The sequence below is a fragment of the Callorhinchus milii genome, unplaced genomic scaffold (assembly GCF_018977255.1).
Source record: "Callorhinchus milii isolate IMCB2004 unplaced genomic scaffold, IMCB_Cmil_1.0 Scaffold1, whole genome shotgun sequence".
Lineage (NCBI taxonomy): Eukaryota > Metazoa > Chordata > Chondrichthyes > Chimaeriformes > Callorhinchidae > Callorhinchus > Callorhinchus milii.
The window spans coordinates 124,223,808-124,238,540 of record NW_024704742.1 but is presented as its reverse complement, the minus strand read 5'-3'; the positions used below and the strand labels follow the sequence as shown (position 1 = coordinate 124,238,540).

Genomic DNA, 14,733 nt, shown 5'->3' with positions numbered 1-14,733 from the left:
GCTTTCCACAGTTGAACGTCAACAAGACCGAGGCTCTCCCGATTGGCTCCCATCAGCACTTCTACACCTCAGGCACTGACAGCATCACCGTCTATTGATGCGCACTCCTCCTTGCAAAGCCAGTCCAGAACCTTGGCATCTTGTTTGACTCTCAACTATCCTTTCTATCCCACATCCGTACCATGACCCGCTCTGCCTTCCCCCACTTTCGCAACATCGCCCGGCGCCGACACTGTCTCACACCGCAGGCCGCTTAGACATACATGCATTCATAACATCCAGGCTTGACTACGCAAATTCCCTGCTTGTCGGCCTCACCAACTCCTCCCTCCATAGGCTACAGATCATCCAGAATTCTGCAGAACTCTCCTGCACCAGGCGCCGTGACCCTATCACTCTCATCCTTGCCCGACTCCCATCACACAAAGGATACAGTTCAAGATCCTGGTCCTCACCTTCAAAGCCCTCTATGGTCTTGCTCCCCCCTACCTCTACGGCCTCCTACCCCCTACCAACCTGCTTGCTCCTTCTGTTCAGCGGGCTCCAGCCTCCTTCACGTCCCCCGCCTCGGTCACCCCACCATTGGTGGACAGGCCTTCTGCCCCTTCCCACCCTCTGGAACGCCATCCCACAGTCCCTCTGCCTGGCCCCCTCCCTTGCCTCGATTTCCCCCCACCCTCCCCACAGCTCAGGTCCAAAACACTGACTGTCCAGCATCTTGGGACGCCCCCCCCCCGACATGAAAGGCGCTATACAAATGTAATTTTCTCGTTGTATATCACAACTCCTGCCGCCTGGATGCTCACCCGCACAAAACTCCGGACCCGCATTACATCAGTCCTCGCTCCCAATTACTGAACGGATCGATTTCAAGATTTCAAATCCCCTCATGCCCTCGCTTACCCCCCCCCCCCCCCACTACCCCCACCCGCCGCCTCCACTCGCTGGCTCCGGCCGTCTGCTTGTCCGGTCCGGTCCGCCATCGGTGGCCGTGACTACGGCCACTCCGCCCCGAAACTCCCTCCCTCAATCCCTCGCCCTCCCTCCCTCCCTCCATCCGTCCCTCCCTTAAAATCCCTCCTTTTTGACCGTGGTTACGGTGACCTCCCGCCCCCCCTCCCCCTCCCCTTCCCCCCACGGCTCGTTGTCAGGCTCCGGAACCTTCCGCCACGCTGCGTGAAGGTCCCTACGTGAACGCGAGGTGTTTTTATTGCATATCAAATGCGAGGATCATTAATAATTAATATTAATTATTAACTATTACTATTGATGATGATGATGATGTGGGGGCTCCCCCCCCCCCACGAGGAGGATTGTCGATCAATGACCCAGTCGGCGTTTTTCTGCGATTGATAATAATAATAATTAACAATAATAATAATAATAGTTGGTTTGATTTCCTCAGTTTTCTGTGTGTTTATGAACGATGTGAGCGGGGATTTGCCCCCCCCCACCAACCCCAGGCCTGGCCCCCAGCCCCCGGGGCCGGTCAGACGCCGACCCGGGGCGGCTTCCAGGCCCCGGATCCGGCAGACAGGCCTCTGCCCCCCCCCCCCCGGCTCAGCCCCGGCCCCGGCCCCGGCCTCGCCCCCCCTACCCACCGCCCCCGAGCCTCAGGTCAGCAGCTCCTACCGTGTAGGCGCCGATCCTGCAGACCGCGACCGCCACCTGCAGCCACTCCGCCATCTTCCCGGCCCCCGCCCCGGGCCACACACTGAGAGGGAGGGGGCCCACTGGGGGGGGGGGGAGGGGTACACACTTGGGGGCCAGTGACAGACCCTTTCCGGGTGGTATTGACAGACCCTCTCCCTGGGGGGCGAGAAACCCTCTCGTGCTGGGGTCGGGTGCTGAGCACCTTCTGTGTGTGTGGGGGGGGGGAGGGGGTGGGGGGGAGGTATAATGAGAGACCCTCTGTGGGTGGGGGGGGGAGGGAGGGGAGAGTAATGAGAGATTCTTTCTGGGGGGTTAATGAGAGAACCTCTCTGGGTGGGGGAGAGGGTGATAGACCCTGGCGGGTTGGGGGTGTGAGGGGCTGATAGACCCTCGCGGGTTGGGGGTGTGAGGGGCTGATAGACCCTGGCGGGTTGGGGGTGTGAGGGGCTGATAGACCCTCGCGGGTTGGGGGTGTGAGGGGCTGATAGACCCTCGCGGGTTGGGGGTGTGAGGGGGTGAGATCCTAGGCAGGGGTTTAATGAGAGACCCTCTCTGGGTGGTTGAGAGACCCTCTTGGGGAGGGGGGGGGGGGGCGTATTTCCATTTCTGTCCACCCACGCGCCCCGCATCACATACAACTCTATCTGTGTGTTGCTGTGTGGAGTCCTGTAGCTCAGTGGTTAGAGCACTCGCCTCACAAGCAATAGACTTGGGTTAGATTTCCAAAGGGCGAAATGTTGGGCAAGTTTCCTTACTGCTTGCTAAACAGGCGTGTGGAGTAAGTAGGAACCTGGTTGTTAGTCGATTGGAGGATCGCTTTTCCCGGGATAATAATCCCTCAAACAAAAAAAATAATAATTTGTTCACTCAATCCACAACTGTTTGTGGATTGAGTGACCAAATCGGCTGCTGCGTTTCGCCCACAAATATACAGTCGATTGATTTTAGAGTCTATTCTGTGAAGCGCTTTGAGACGTCTAGAAGACGTGAAAAGCACTATATCAAATGCAAAAATTATTATATGTTATTACTATCTTGAGTCTATTCCTGCTCAGTCATTCATCTTCCCTCTCCACATTTACAACCCAGCGTATCTGCATCCTATTTGGTTTGTGTTCCTATTCACTCTGTTATGTTTACCATGATAGAACCAAGTTATCTTTATGTAGCTATTTTGTGAAAGTGTTAAGCATAGTTCCCAAAGTCTCTGTTCCTCCTTATTATGTATTGCAAAACATTCACTCACACATACAGATTTCTTAGCTTGTTGCATGTCTCTGTCTCATGCTGAAAACACAACACTACACAAAGAAATGCTACCTAAAATGTGTACCAACTTTACCAAGATATAAGTAGAACATGTTGATTGAAGAGCATCAATATTAAACAGAAAGTTGAATTATAGCTTGGGCAAGGTTTAAATAGAATTTTAGAATTAACAAAAGCGTCAGTCTCATTCTTCTCTGATGATTATAAATAATTATGAACCTGGAAAACAGATGTATGTCGCGATCAGAAAATTGGATCAGACTGTAGTTAGAAAGGAGAATTACAGCCAAAATTCTTGCAACCTGCTCACATCTGGTGGCATTGGCAGAGTAACAGAAACACTCTAATACTATACAAACAAAACAAGCTTTACATTAAGGTAAAGTTATTTCATGTCAGGAGGACATTTTTAATCGTTTCATACAACTGACTGTTGTATCCCAAGTCGGGGAGAAGGGGGGAAATAATATAATCCTTGCATTTGATATAAAGCCTTATCACATCATCGAGATGTCTCAAAGCATGTCACAGGATATACTGTGAAATGAATTGACTATTTTGTGGATGAATGTGGCAGCCAGTTGCGCACAGCTATGTCCCACTAACAGCCATGTAGTGACTGACCAATTTTATTTGGGGCAAAAACAGAAGTCGCTGGGAACACTCAGTGGGTCAGGCAGCACCTATGGAGAAAAGAAAGTGAGTCAAAGTTTTGGGTCCACGACCCTTCACTTTCCTTTTCCGTAGATGCTGCCTGACTGATCCTGCTTGCGATGTTTGCCAATTGGTTAGGCCTTATCTCTGCTTATTTCTATTTTCCCTGTTCTGCCAGTACTGGTTGTTCTTAATTTGAATTGTCTGTTTTGCTCTTTCTGTATCTGGATAGTGAAATAGCAGATATTCATCGCTTCCTGATTTCTTATGTAGTCCCTACCATTATTAGTCATCAGTTCCAAAATATGTTTGTATATTTGATAACCAATGATTCTACTATTTATAAGCTTTGAGACATCCTTCCAACATGAAAGGCACTACGTCAAAGGCACTATATTAAATGTAAGGATCATTATCTAGCCTAAAATGGAAATAAAACATGGCTCTGTCGGAAAAACAATAGAGGTACCAGTCGTCCTTGCTTAAATTCAATCAAGTTCGAATATCTGTGTCAATGGACATTTGCTCTTCATTATCCACTGGATGGAAAATCTAAGATTCGTGTTAACACATAATCAAGACTTTTTTTTGTCAAAACACCAAGTGCAAATCCACTGTAGATAATTTATCATCAGCACTTATTTACAGCAAACGTAACAAGGTACACATTTTTGCATAAGGCTTTATATAAGGCTGTTGTGGAATGTTCTAATTATGATTGCAAAGGATGAGACTTCCAGAAAAAAAAGTCTGGAAATGACTGAGAAGCAACATATATTCTGCAAGCTAAAATTTGGATTAAAGTATTGCAATACCAATAATAATCCTTGAATTTGATATAATGCCATATCACATCTTCGACATGTCTCAAAGCGCTTCACAGAATATATCATGAAGTGCATTGACTATATTTTGCGGGCAAAACGCGGCAGCCAATTGCGCACAGAGTGTCCCACAAAGTGATAAGAATCTTTCTAATAGAAAGGTGGAGTGTGCAACCATGGATGGTGATGCTGTCAACGCCTCAGGTGTGGAGGCACCGACAGGAGTCAATCAGGAGAACCTCAGTCTTGTTGACGTTCAACTGAAGAAAGTTAGCTCTCATCCAGGACTTGATGTCTGACAGACATTCTGTCAGGACAGCAGTGGTCCTGGAGTCAAGGGTGGAGGCAGAGAGGTAGAGTTGGGTGTCATCCGCATACATGTGGAAATTGACCTCATGTCTACGAATGATGTCACCAAGAGGGAGCATATAGATGTTGAAGAGGAGAGGATCAAGGACAGAGCCCTGAGGAACACTGCACAAGACGGTCCGGGGGCTAGAGGAGAAGCCGTTTGAAGAGATGAAGTGCAGGCGGTGTGAGAGGTACAATCTGAACCAATCAAAGACAGAGCCAAAGGTTGAGGTGAGAGGAGAGACGGTGGATGAGGACAGAGTTGTCGACGGTGTCGAAAGCAGCAGAGAGGTCAAGGAGGACGAGGAGGCAGAGGGAGCCCTGGATGCAGATAAACAGAATGTCATTTGTCACTTTGACCAGGGTGGTTTTTGTGCTGTGGGCGGCATGGAAGCCCTATTGGAGGGGTTCGAGAAGGGAGTGGTGGGAGAGGAAGGAGCGAAGCTGAGAAGCAACAACTCATTCCAGGACCTTGGATAGGAAGGGGCGGTTGGAGATGGGTAGATAGTTAGGGAGTAGAGAAGGGTCCAGGGAGGGTTTTTTTAAGGATAAGAGTGATGACAGCGTTTTTTAAAGGGTGGGATACAGTACCAGAGGACAGGGAGAGGTTTACGATGTTAGTTAGCACAAGGGCAAGGAGGTGGAGATGGGAGGTAAGGAGGGGTGTAGGGATGGGGTCGAGGGAGCAGGTGGTGGGTTTCATACGGATTATGGTGGTGATGAAAGAGGAAGGAGATGGTTTCAAAGATGTGGAGGGAGGGGTGGGTAGGGGCTGGGGCGGGAAGAGGAGATGGAGGGGGTTAGCAGTTGCAGTGGCAGAGGCAGCTGAGCGGATTCCCTCGCCTTTGGATTCGAGGAAGTCCAACATCGTCTCGTAGTTGGCATTTGAGGTGAGGATGGGTAGAGGAGCTGGTTGTAGATGGGGAAGAGGAGCCTGGGGTTGTCCTTAGCCTCCAAGATTGTCTTAGAGTAGAACAACGATTTAGCGGAGGCAAGGGCGGAACGGTAGGATTTGACAAGGTCCAGCTAAATCTTCCGATGGACAGTTAGGTTTGATTTAAGCCAGGTGCGCTCAGCGGACCGCGCCTGGGCTTTAAGGGGGCGGAGGTGGCTGGTGTACCAAGCTGATTTGCGTGAGTAGGAGACGGTTCGGGAAGAGAGGGGAGCGAGGGAATCAAGAATGGAGGAGAAAGGTGACCGCAGAGGAGAGGTCAAAAAAGGTTCCAACTCAAATCATGCACAAAAAAATATTAATTCCTTATTCACTTTGGGTTAGAAGATATAAACTATAATTGTTAAAAGTACTGCAAAACTGAGATAATGGGGTATAATCATCCCATTGCATTAACCAGTCATTCAAACCTCAAATTCATTAATGGAGAATTTTGATTTATTTCTGCTTTATTCACCATTTAAGATGTAGTCACAGATTAGGTGAAACCAAAACAAATCTGTTCAATTCCCACAACAAACTTAAGCTTCAGTCACCTTATTTGAACAAAACGGCAACATCCTCTTTTTACAACACATTGTAGAAATCCATAAAGAATAGATATCACCTCTAGAATGCAGGAGCTCACAGGCAAGTTATAAATACACATTCTCAACCGCACGTAATACAATGGAAAACAGGTTAAATAAGACAAAAAGAACATTCAGTATATTTGTCATACTGTTGACAGATATGATCCCAGGCAAAATCTATGAGTCCCAACATTCAGGTTATATTATAAATAGTAAGGAAGTCGCAGGTTATTGTCATAACAAAGTAATAAAGTAGCTGACAATGAGAAAGATTAATATGATAATTTTAGAGGACCTTTAGTTTAGTGTACCCTTTAAGGGTTTCGCTGCAATTAAAAGATAAGGCAGATTTTATGGTCATTGTGTTACTAAGTGGAGTATATTGCAACACGTGTGTTACTAATGGTATTTGTGGCATGTAAACATTAATACATTTTTAATGATTCTATGACTAGTAGCATAATCATAGAATCATAGAATGTTACGGCACAGAAGGAGGCCACTCGGCCCATCGAGTCTGTGCCGGCTCTTTGATAGAGCAACTGACTTTTATTAACCCAACTCACCAGCTTTCTCCCCATAACCCTGCAAACCTGTCTTCCCCAGATACCTATCCAGTTCTCTCTTAAAAGCTGTTATCGAATCAGACTTCACTGCCCTTTCAGGCAGATCATTCCAAATTTTAACAACTCGCTGAGTGAAAACATTTCTTCTGACCTCCCCTCTGCTTCTTTTGGTAGATATCATAAGACTGTGACCACGAGTCACAGACACACCTACCAGCGGAAACAGCTTTTCCCTATCTGGCCTGTCAAAACCTTTCATGATCTTGAAGATATAAGGCATGTCATTATTGAAGGCATGGAGACAGGCAACAGTTTTAATATAGCACTGACAATGTCCAAAATAGTATTTTGCTTCCTTTGTAGCATCACATATATGCAGAAGTAGGAAAATAGTACAATAAATTGCATTTATATCTTTCAAGCAACCATATAATTACCTACATATAATTACCTACATATAAACACTATAGAACTGCAAGTTGTTGATGTGTTGTAGTAAGTACATAGACTATCATACTTACTGTATAACCTGCACTGAAAGCAGAGTGATGGGACACACATTTTGCTTTGGATCAAATGTTTGGGGCAGAGCTGACTCTAAGCTTGGCAGCGGAATATCAGAATGAAGTCAACCCTCTGGGGCAGGCTCAGGTTCCTGAGCCAAGTGGGTCCACAGTATTCCAAGGTACTAAGTGAGAGAAGAGCTAGACTGGCTCTTCAGGACTTGGAGGTCCAGACTTCATTTAAGGGGAAGGTGGAGGGGAGGTTCTTCCCACTCAGTTTCCATTAACCCTGCAAGGCAAAGCTCTAATGGGTAGGATGATCCAAGCTGGACAAGCAGTGGTAAGTTTGACAATCAGTGCTTTCAATGGTAAGCAATGCAGTAGTAACTGGTTAAGCACAACTGTGTGTCAGCCAGGCTTAATGGTAACACTCTTGCCTCAGAAGGTCAGAAGGCTGTGGTTTCAAGCTACACTTTGGGACTTGAACTCATCTAACTAAGTTGACACTCCAACACAGTCCCGAGGCAGTGTTGCATTGTCAGAGGTGCTGTACTTTGGATTAGACGTTAAACTGAGGTCACGTCAGGCTGTTTAGGTGAGCGTTAAAAATCCCGTTAAACTATCCGAAAAGAGAAGGGAGTTTCTCCTGGTATCCTGGCCAACAATCCCCTAATAAAATGGGTCTTTCATTTCATGACTATTTATGGGACATTGTTGTATGCAATTGGGCTTCCACTTTTGCCTCCAAGATGCAGTTAATGCACTTCACAGGATATTCTGTGAAGTGCTTTGGGACATCGTGCTGACGTGGAAGGTGCTTTTCCAAATGCAAGGATCAATTTTTTTAAACTCCATCAGTATTTCAACACATGTTTTGAAATTCCAAAACTTTGGCTCTCACTAACCTGAATCATATACTCTGCAGGTAAGCAGGGTGCATCACTCCAGGGAGAGAATGCACATTCAGACCCTGGGAAATTTCCATGCATAAGTACCTAGGTGGAACTCTATCTGATTTGGATAATTTCAAACAAGTTGATAGGTTTCCGTGTGAGTCAGACACACTGCTGACCCCCAAAACATGTCTCTTAAGAGATAAGAACACACCCCAAACACACCCCGGTCCATGAATACAATAGAGAAATATTTTCAAAACTACTTAAACTATCGCCAACAAGCAGCAAATTCCAAATCAGAAGGAATCACTTTAAGTATCAGTGCTATATATGGTAATTCTGCCCCGGTATTCTTGAGCATTAAGGCAGCGGTGATGTAAACAAAAGTGCTAGAAAGATATTTCAATTGTGATTTAAATATTCATCTGGTCGATCATGCAGCCAAATAAAAACTGTTTGCTTTTAGCAGTGATGGAGATCAGGGAAGCCAGATTTTTGTCAGAACCATTAGTGCTGGCCTGTGTAAAAATTCCCTCACATACAGAGCTAGAAAATAAAAGGTGCTCTAAATTCTTTTCTTAGTATTTCTAATAAGCAACAAAAACGAGAATAAAAACTACTCTAGGTTTGCAATTTGACATTGTATTTATTTTAGTCATTAGATTTTTCAATTTTGTTATTTAAAACCAAACAAGACATTTAGTGAGAGACCTCTGTTTCTCTCTTGCAATACCTCTGTAGAATTCCTTTCAATGAGTTATTTTACACACTGTTAGCTTTAGTTTCTGACAGGCTCCATGCATTACATTAAATACAATATTGTACACATATTGGCACAATTAAAGGTAAAATGTCATTGTTTTGGTCAACTGTGTGTCTGAACAAATGCAGAAACTTTTTACCATGCTTACGAGTATTCAAACCAAACTGAGAATTTCACGTATGTATGCCATGGCAAATTCCCTGTGTCCAGAATGGAATGTACACTCCCTCCCTAGAGTATTAGGTGCAGGTTGACAAGAGCTAAGGCTTGAGGATGCCACAATGTATGCCGGGGTACTGTTGGGAGTTAAATATACAGTTGATTCACTTTATGGTATATTCAGTGAAGTGCTTTGCAATCTCTCAATGACGTGATAAGGCGCTATATTAAATGCAAGGATTATTATTATTAAAACCACATAGCTTGCCACCTTGAGCACTATCTGGCAAACTTCCCATTGCTTGTCCAGCTCAGACCACCCTACCAGTTAGGAATTTGGTTTGGAGGAAATAATAGGAGACGAGTGGAATAAATCTCTGTACCTCCAAGTCTTACGTACAAGTCAGGCTATCCGGTCTGCCATCAACAGTGCCTTGGAGAATTGTGGACCTGCCTGGCTCAGGAACCAGACTACTGAGACAATCACAGAGAGTTGACACGATTACAATATTCCATTTCCAAAGACATAATCTTGGAGGCAGCTCAAACCAGAGAAGGTCTCCCCCCAAACAAGACATTTAGAGAGAGACCTCTTCCCCATACCTCAAAGATGAAACTCACAAAACAGTAAACTTTCCTCTCATTTTGCTCACTCCATAGATGCTGCCTGACCTGCTGAGTGTTCCCAGCAACTTCTGTTTTTATTTCAGATATCCAACATGTGCAGTTTTTTTTAAATCATAAAATTATGTCACTTAATACCACTTATCCACGTTATTTAATTGTATTCTAAATTCCATTAAAACTCAATTCCAGTGAGGAGAGAGGTAGCTGTATTTACAATACATTTATTAGAGGAGGATATCAAAGAGCAAATTACATTAAGAATTCCCAATCTGGTACAAGATGTCCGTAATTTGGATTATTCCCCCTCTTGGCAGCCTTGCACTGAGGAATTACTCTGATGGGATCAACTAATGCACATGAGAACAGTTTTGCGTGACATACCAGAAGTTGGTATCCAAACAATTCTGCCTATTGATCAGAAATCACCCAATTCAGGACACGTCAGAACTGCTTCACACTCAACAGCTGACGATTGTTCCCAGCTCAGGCGCCTTGCACCCAACGTCCTAGGCAATTCTCAATACAAATTTCTGCACTTGTTTTGTGCGTATTAGATAATGGAACAGCTTTCTCCTGCACAGAGAGAATAAGAAAGATGAGGTCTCAAGAGAATTAATAGAATTTTTTAAACAAATGCACAAAAATGGAGGGAGGAGGAAGCAATTGTTCATACGGGGTGAAAGCTGCCTAACCCAGCATTCACCTCTTATTCTTTTAAAATATATATCTTTATCTTCAGCCAAGTTAATTTATCTCCAATCATAATAATGGTGACAGATCATTGCTCAGAGAAGATCAAGATTTTCAAATCCCTACCAATATATGCGTGAGCATGCATCAGTAGAGTCCTACCTTTCCAAAAATAGCATGACCTGCTCAATTACTAGCGAGAAGTATTTTGAATGGAATGCAAAACAGCAAGAAAGCTTAAGTGAAAAAGTTGAAATACAGGAAGCATATAATGTATCTTAGAGAAGGTTTGTTGTACTATTGAAAATAGTATTTGATGCCAAATAAACATGTTAGTAGGTTCTCATCTGGCATTTTATTTTTAATAGCACCAATATTAGAGAGAATGATTTAAAATTAAAGACCTCACTGAATAAAGGAATTTAGTAATTGGGACATTAGACATACACAAAAGAGATTTTCCAATACATGCGGGCTAGAGATCATGAGGGATTGATGCCTAGATTAGGAGGATGTTGCACTGAAGATAGAGAGGTAGTGGCAGAAATGGAGGTGAAGGAAAGCTGAGAGCCCAGGTGTACGGTTTGTTGGGAGTCGAACACGGCCCTGAGGTTCCGCACCAGCTCCATGAGGTGGAATGAGCGTCGATGCAGATTAATGCAGTTAGAGCTCATAGAGGACTTTGTATTTGACAGTCAATCAGTCATTATAGCATTGGAGGAAAGAGGGGGATGAGGAGGAGTTAGAATCAAAAGTATGGATCGAGGGGCTGGCAGAGATGGAGGCAGCTGAGCGAATCCATGCAGTATGGGACCGGAGGACATCAATCACCTCCTTGCATTTGGAGTTGGAGCTAATGATGGAGGGATGGGCGGAGGAATTGGTTTCTGATGAAGAGAGGAGCCTAGGGTCGTTTTTGATCCCCTATCCTACCAGAATGATCTTAGAGATAGAAAGACAATTTGGCTGAGACGAGAGTGCAATGTTTGTGTGTTGCAGTCAGATCTGTTGACTGAAATGAGGTCAATCTTTGTCGGAGCTGTCAGAAATGGAAAGGTCTCAGGTAATTACCAGGTCAAGTGAGTGGCTATGTGGAGACATAGAGATGTGAAAGATGAGATTCAGGGAAAGGGAGAAGTCAGCAAAAATGAGACAAGCAGGGGTGAAGTGGAGGTTGGCATTGCCCAAGATGAGGAGCTGTTTGGAACAGATGGTGAGGGAAGATAAGTGAGTTATGTCTGAGAGAAATGTGCCTGGTGATTTAGGGGAGCAGCAGACAATGTGGGCTTTAAGGGAGAAATTGGAGGGGTGAGGAACTCAAAAGAAGTCAAGTACCAAAGGAGTTTGGGGATAGATTGATTTGGGAGCTGGAATAGATGCTAAGCTGTTGCCATGACAGTTGGGGTACGTATGATGAAAGGTGTAGCCTGATGGAGTGTGTTTGGCGAGAGGGAAATTGGTGCCAAAGGCGAGTTAGAATCATAAAACCAAAAATTCAGCCCTGGCTGATAAGAAGTCATAGTCATACATCCTACAATAGTTTTCAGTAAATGAAGTAACTATTACACAACTACCCTCTGTTTTAGAAAATAACCATTTATAAATGCTGGGAAAACAAAATAAAAATAATACAATTACAGGAGACACCACCCTTGCTGTTCCGTTTTACATTTTAACAAAGCAATCATTGAAAGATTTATTCTGTTGAGATCCTGTTTACTTACTTTTGTGTTTTCAGATCTATTGGGCAATCAGCATCCAAACATTGCCACAACTACATGAAAATATCACGCCACACTTACAAAACAATAAAAGTTGCAATAACACTATACCTTGTCTAAAGATTGACAGTGCAGTTGACAACACCTTCCAATGGAATGCATCCAGCTCCAGTGTATTGACTAACCCATATTGTATAGATAAGTCAAGTAATAACCTTGACATTAGGTTCTCCATGGCTCTGTGCCTAACTGTATGTAAATTACATTTAAACTGTACTGAAGCATACACGGTCATTATTAAATTGCTAATAAAGTAAAGATATTGTACTAATAAGCCAAAGAATTCTGTAGGGATTCAATCTACATTTTCCTTTGAATGTGTTTTCAATTCCAAATAGCTCAAAATTGCCAATGTTTACAGCTATGGTAACATGTCCTTGCCAACAATCCCCCAAATGAAATTAGCCACTCACTTCACGGCTGTTTGTGGAGCATTGCCGTTGGCGAGTTACCTGCCGTTTTCACCCACAAAATACACAGTCACTCCACTTTACCATGTATCCGTGAAGCACTTTGCAACGGCCTCCCGATGTCACTATGCCAAATGCAAGATCTATTGTAACTCTGGGATGATTTAATCTTCAGGTATTGCACCAAAACAATGATTTTCAAGGAAATGAGACCAAGATCACAATTATAATTATACCGAACAAAATAGGATTACACACACAAGACGTGGCCTTAGCTCACAATAACTCACAGGCATAAATCCCACAATAACAGGAGGCGGCAAAGGACAATAACACGGTTTAAAAATACCAATTATTCTACAAATCAGACAAGCATTTTGCGGGGTACAGAACTTAATTACAATCTCGTTCATTGCAGCCCAGTGGATGAAGGGACTTTCCACCGCCAAAAACCCATGCAACCCCCACTTTATTGTTTGGGACGCCACAGCCCAGGAGGAAACCAAAGCCGAAGGTGATCCAGAATCAAGTGAAGAGGCGAAAGAAAATACGCATTTGGCAGGAAGCCAGGAAAGCAGTCAAAAAAATAATATATATATATATATATATATCAGACAGACATACCAGATAATCCATCTACTCCAGGGAGAGAGGGAGGGAGGGAGTGTGGGGGGGGGGGGGGGGGGGGAGTGGGGGGAGAAGGGAGAGAGGCCTCTCCAGCTTCAGAGTCCACTGTAGTTCTTGTCTTCCTTGAGTGAGTGATGTGTGTGTGAGTGACTGAGTGGTGTGAGTGTGTGAGTGGTGTGTGTGTGAGTGACTGAGTGAGTGAGTGGTGTGTGTGTGAGTGACTGAGTGAGTGACTGAGTGGTGAGTGTGTGAGTGAGTGAGTGGTGTGTGAGTGAGTGACTGAGTGGTGAGTGTGTGAGTGAGTGAGTGGTGTGTGTGTGTGAGTGAGTGGTGTGTGTGTGAGTGACTGAGTGGTGTGAGTGTGAGTGAATGGTGTGTGTGTGTGAGTGAGTGAGTGAGTGAGTGAGTGAGTGGTGTGTGTGTGAGTGAGTGACTGAGTGGTGTGAGTGTGTGAGTGAGTGGTGTGAGTGTGTGAGTGAGTGACTGAGTGGTGTGTGTGAGTGACTGAGTGAGTGAGTGGTGTGTGAGTGAGTGAGTGGTGTGTGTGAGTGAGTGAGTGAGTGGTGTGTGTGTGAGTGAGTGAGTGAGTGGTGTGTGTGTCAGGTACCAGTGCAGACCCTCACCCGCGGCTCACACATCCCCGGCGGCACAGCTCAACACACAGTGCATCCAGTCCGGGGGGGAGGAAGGGTTTCGCCTCCAGTGCAGTGCAGTGCTGTACTGTATTGTACTGTCCTGTGAGGCCGCCCCTGGATTTGCAGCTCAGACACTTCTATTCCCCCAGTGGGCGATTTGATAAGCGAGAAAACACACACAAAACCCTCCCCCTCTCTCTCTCTCACTCACTCACTCACTCACACGTCGGGTCATCTGATCGCAGACGTTTGAGCGGGTTTGAATGACCCCGGAAGCGGGGGGTGGGGTGGGGTGGAGGCCTCAGGCCTTCAGGGGCTGAGGGGGCGGCACAGCCTCGGCTCCACACACTGGGGGCCCCGCAGCGCCTCGGGACGTCCTCCCTCCCTCCCGACGTGAAAGGGGCTCTGTTGCAAATGTGATCTTGTGTTGCACTGCTTGGCAGGGCCGGGAGGGCAGGGCCGGGAGGGCAAGGCAGGGAGGGCAGGGCAAGGGAGGGCAGGGCAAGGCAGGGAGGGCAGGGCAAGGGAGGGCAGGGCAGGGCAAGGCAGGGAGGACAGGGAGGGCAAGGAGGGGAGGGCAGGCAGGGAGGGCAAGGCAGGGAGGGAGGGCAAGGTAGGGAGGGCAGGCAGGGAGGGCAGGGAGGGGAGGGCAGGCAGGGCAAGGCAGGGAGGGGAGGGCAGGGAGGGAGGGAGGGCAAGGCAGGGAGGGCAAGGCAGGGAGGGGAGGGAGGGAGGGCAAGGCAGGGCAGGGCAAGGCAGGGAGGGAGGGCAGGGAGGGAGGGCAAGGCAGGGAGGGAGGGA

General features: G+C 46.0%; 1 protein-coding gene across 7 annotated transcripts in view; it reads right to left on the bottom strand.

Moving 5' to 3' along the window:
• The window catches only part of LOC103177836 (ADP-ribosylation factor-like protein 15), a 187,669-nt gene extending 173,540 nt beyond the window's left edge, over positions 1-14,129 (bottom strand). For 2 of the 7 annotated variants that reach the window (XR_487765.2, XM_007892195.2), the window contains exon 1: positions 13,921-14,129. Coding sequence is in view for 2 of the 7 variants with exons in the window: in XM_007892195.2 (XP_007890386.1) it covers positions 13,921-13,935 (15 nt within the window). In the remaining 5 variants the exon portion in view is untranslated. Of the gene's footprint in view, positions 1-1,632; positions 1,712-13,294; positions 13,320-13,920 lie in introns of those variants that run through there. The other 5 variants (XR_006085150.1, XR_006085149.1, XR_006085151.1 and 2 more) reach the window with 4 other exon arrangements.
• Between the last annotated feature and the right edge of the window lie 604 nt (positions 14,130-14,733).